This window comes from Aplysia californica, unplaced genomic scaffold (assembly GCF_000002075.1).
Source record: "Aplysia californica isolate F4 #8 unplaced genomic scaffold, AplCal3.0 scaffold00228, whole genome shotgun sequence".
Lineage (NCBI taxonomy): Eukaryota > Metazoa > Mollusca > Gastropoda > Aplysiida > Aplysiidae > Aplysia > Aplysia californica.
The window spans coordinates 589,282-593,511 of record NW_004797498.1 but is presented as its reverse complement, the minus strand read 5'-3'; the positions used below and the strand labels follow the sequence as shown (position 1 = coordinate 593,511).

The window sequence follows — 4,230 nt, the reverse complement described above, 5'->3', positions numbered from 1 at the left end:
TGTGTGTGTGTGTGTGTGTGTGTGTGTGTGTGTGTGTGTGTAAATAACATAGTAGCATTATGCTGTCTTAAATCCGCTTTTATTCGAATTCTGTTTAACCAAATTAACGTATGCACTCAATTTTTTAATGTACCCGACAGCGGATTTTACGTCCCCATCAGCACTATTCAAATCAATTAGAAATCAGGGTTCCGACCCTGCCTGTCAGAGCCTGAGCTGGGCGGGATACAACATCCCAGTAGAACGACCGAGATACTCGATTTTTATAAAAAATATACCCATTTGGGAATTGAATTCGGGTCTCCTGCATGCTACAGCGAAGCGCCTAACCGATACATCACAAACGCCGGTTTCCGCACTCGGTGATGAAAGGTGTATTCTCAAGTTGAACACATCATGTACACATAATAAATGATACATGTATAAGCAAAACGTTGCTGCATTTGTCCATGGACTCAAACAGTGGGGCTTCGTGGTGAAACCAGGTGCTAGTCAAAATAATGAAATCAAAGAAATCTGCATTTTTAAGGCCTCTGGGAATTTTCTTTTTAATGTTTTAATTTTTGGGTTTTGTTGTTGTTGTTGTTGTTGTTGTTGTTGTTTTTGTTGTTGTTGTTGTTGTTTGTTTGTTTTGGGGTGGGGTTTTTTAGGGGGGGGGGTTAGGGCTCGAGAACTCTTAATTCCATTTAAAAACGCGTTTATCTGTGGATTGTTACTGAGAAACGATCAAAAGCACAAAAACTATTATTTTGCAGTTTCCAAGGACACTCAAGCTGAGGAAGTCATCAAACTTTGGAGGCTATTTTCTCGCTAAATTTACCTCTGAAACCAGGTGACCCTTACCTCCTTCATTCGCAAATTTCTTGAATTCTATTCAGTGAATAATTTTTAATCAAATGCAAGACAAATGAACTAAAATGTAAGATGATACCAATAACTCCACATAGCCGAATAACTGACGAGTGCCTGCTGTGATTCCACCACGTCGTAATACTGTCTTAGTCCTAATATTCTGTTGGTCTCATGTATTAGGCAAAGATTATTGCACGAATCAAAATCAAAGGTCTTGTAGGTTTCATGATGATGAAGCAGTCAGATTATTTTTTCTGGGTGAAAAACGAAATTGAGAATTAGGGAAGTTGAATTATGGAACAATCCGGGTAAAATATGTCATAGACAAGACAATCGTCAGACATAAAGTATACAATGTTGAACTTTTTGTGTACAGTACACCGAGACTATAAATAAACATTATCTTTAAGAGCTAAACGATACAAAGAATTCATATCAAACATTTTTACCCAAACTTGAATCTAGATTTTTAAAGATTTTTCCACTTCGAAGTATCTAAGACACAGATGACTTCACTCTGCTAAAGATAGCCACCAAAGCTATCATATTACTTATTTTTACTGTTTCATCTTTCTCACCTATTTCATTCACTTTAAACTCTTTTGTCACACTGATAGTCAAGTTGACAACTGTGTTGGTAACACCCACTTCCACAAAGTAGTACGTTGCAGCCCTGAAACTGTCTGCATCCCAGAGTGCATTTGTGTAATTCAGTTGTGGACAAGGATGATCAAACCTGAAGAAAGGTAAGTGGTCAATAAAATATTGAAGGGAATAAGTCGTATCATTTTTCTTACAACACTTTAGACACAAACACACACATACATTAGGCCTAATACATTTTATATATGTGTGTTTTTCTATACACACGCATTCATTATACAAAAGTGTGTTTGTGCGTGCATATGTGCGCGCGCGCGCGCGCGCGTGTGTATGTGTGTGTGTGTGTGTGTGTGTGTGTGTGTGTGTGTGTGTGTGTGTGTGTGAGTGAGTGTGAAAGTGATAAAGAGGTCCCTGTGCGATATGGTTATAATAAATCTAATAAATACAGAACAACCGAGTTCGATTCTCGAGTGTTTGGTGTTTCAAATAGTGTTAAGGTGAAAAAACAGAAAATTTTGATTTTTTCCCCAACCACGGGGCAGAATTTTTACTATCTTAGTTTTCATTAAGTTTAGGTCTGTGTTTACTTCAAACCGCTTCAATATTTGATCATTGTCACCCAAAAGAGACGGTACTTTTAACTCAAAATCAGAAACATCAAGCCACGGCATACTCCGCTTGCTGCTGTTGCGAGGACATTCAACGTCAACAGAAGGACTATCAGCCAACTGAGACAAAGGTCCCTTGCGATTTGGACTTTTCAAAACCGACCCAGATGTGGCCGTCCAAGGGTAACAGTGTCAGCTCAAGACCGATAGATCTAGATCTACATCGGGAGAGTGCATCTGAGAAATCGTTTCCGGACAGGCGCGCTTACACCGCAAGACAATTTCCAGGACTTTCGGTCGTCAGCCGGCATACTGATCGTCGTCGCAAATGAGGGTTGGGTAATCTCCCTCGTCTTGTTAACGCTCTACACCAACGAGTCAGCGACTGTACTTTTGATAGCAAAAACCTTAAACTAATAAAATTTGCGGATGATTCCACTCTACAAGGCCCGAAAACAACAAATGAGAATGAATGCAGGGGCGTTGTAAATGTATTTACAAATTGATGTGATAACCGCTTCCTTTTACTAAATGTAAAAAAGATAAAGGAATGAACAATAGACTTTAGAGAAAAAGAACACCAATTGCAACCACTATCTATTAAAGATGAGGAGGTGGAGGTTGTAAGCTCTTACAAGTATCTTGGTATAATAGTTGATAACAAACTTGAATGGCATCCCCGCCCTATTCTTGTGCATAAAAAAAGGAAATCATAGAATGTTCCTTTTAAGGAAATTAAGAAGTTTCCATGTCGATAATAAGAATATGCCCCTTCTATAGCCTACCATTCTATGAGTGAAAGCGTGCTATTATTTTTTTTCTGCTGGACTGGGAATTGTAGGGTTAAAGATAAAGACAAATTTGACAGAACCAAAGCCAGCAAGATCTCTGGATATGATTTTACTAGAATTGACGAAATGTATAACACCACAAATACAAAAATGGATTTTAAAAAAGCATTATAAACGACCCATCACACCCCCTTTCCACGCAAATTGTCAGATCACGCAGCGGCAGATATGTACCTCTCAAACCAAAGAAAGAGAGATATAAAAGATTTTTTTTACCATCCAGCAAAAGACTATTATCAGAATAAGCATACATGTACTGTTTAGAGTTTGTGTCTATATAACTCCAAAGGTCTTGTAATTAAATTTCTGCATGTGGTTGAATGATGCATCTGATGTGATATGTACATTTTGTCAGCTTTACTTCTCTTTTCGTATAGAAATTTAATGAGAGTATATATAATTTAAATTTCTATGTAGAACCTGCATGTGTTTTTACGGTCCTGTACAACCAAAAACAGTTTCCCTCTGGGATAGTAAAGTCTTATCTTATCTTATCTTATATGTGACTTTTGAATTTTACCCGTGTTGTCAAATTTGAGTCATAAAAGAGACATATTTGCAGAAAAATTCTTTCACCTTGATTTATCTGTCAAACATTTCATGTTTCATTTTCGTGGTCGAAAGAATCAATATTTTTCTACAGGAAAGCTGAACCAATAAAACGTATAGAGTGGTGCCTTTTTTACTATCAGCAGTATATTATTATAAATGTATGCATACTTTGTATCTGTTAACACCATGTAGTTACAATCCACTGAAATATCTTTGGGCTTCAGATACTCCTCTGGATGAGTCCAGCTACACTTCATGTATTCCGTCCAGTCATAAGCGAAGCATTCAAAATCTATCACTGCCTGAGGTCGGTCTGAGAAAAGGAAAGAAAAGTGAAATCAGTTCAGCATACTAAAAAAAAAACTTTCTTTCCGCATACGAACCGTATGACAACAGCTTAGCATGTTAATATCTAGCAATTAAAACTAATTTTTACAAACCATAAGTAACTTCACAATTTATCAGTTTATTTTGGGAAACACAATGACTGTTTGTATTTGTGCATACAATTGCAAGCTCACTGGTAAAAAAGCAAATAATATAATATTACACGCGGGTTGAAAATCTGACGGGCTGAACTTCTGACACTGCCACTGTCATGCGTGAGTCAAATAAATAACCAGTAAAATAATTAAACAAATGCACATGAACGCACGCACGCTCGCACGCATGCACGCACGCGCACACACACACATACACACTCACACATACATACATACATACACACATACATACATACACACATACATACATACATACATACA

General features: G+C 37.4%; 1 protein-coding gene across 1 annotated transcript in view; it reads right to left on the bottom strand.

Annotated features, from left to right (window-relative positions):
* LOC101859863 overlaps positions 1-4,158 on the bottom strand; it is an 11,939-nt gene extending 7,781 nt beyond the window's left edge. The window contains exons 1-2 of the mRNA XM_013083376.2: positions 3,635-4,158; positions 1,431-1,588 (exon numbers count right to left, since the gene is read on the bottom strand). Coding sequence (XP_012938830.1) covers positions 1,431-1,588; positions 3,635-3,723 — 247 coding nt within the window. The 5' untranslated portion in view covers positions 3,724-4,158. The remainder of the gene's footprint in view (positions 1-1,430; positions 1,589-3,634) is intronic.
* Between the last annotated feature and the right edge of the window lie 72 nt (positions 4,159-4,230).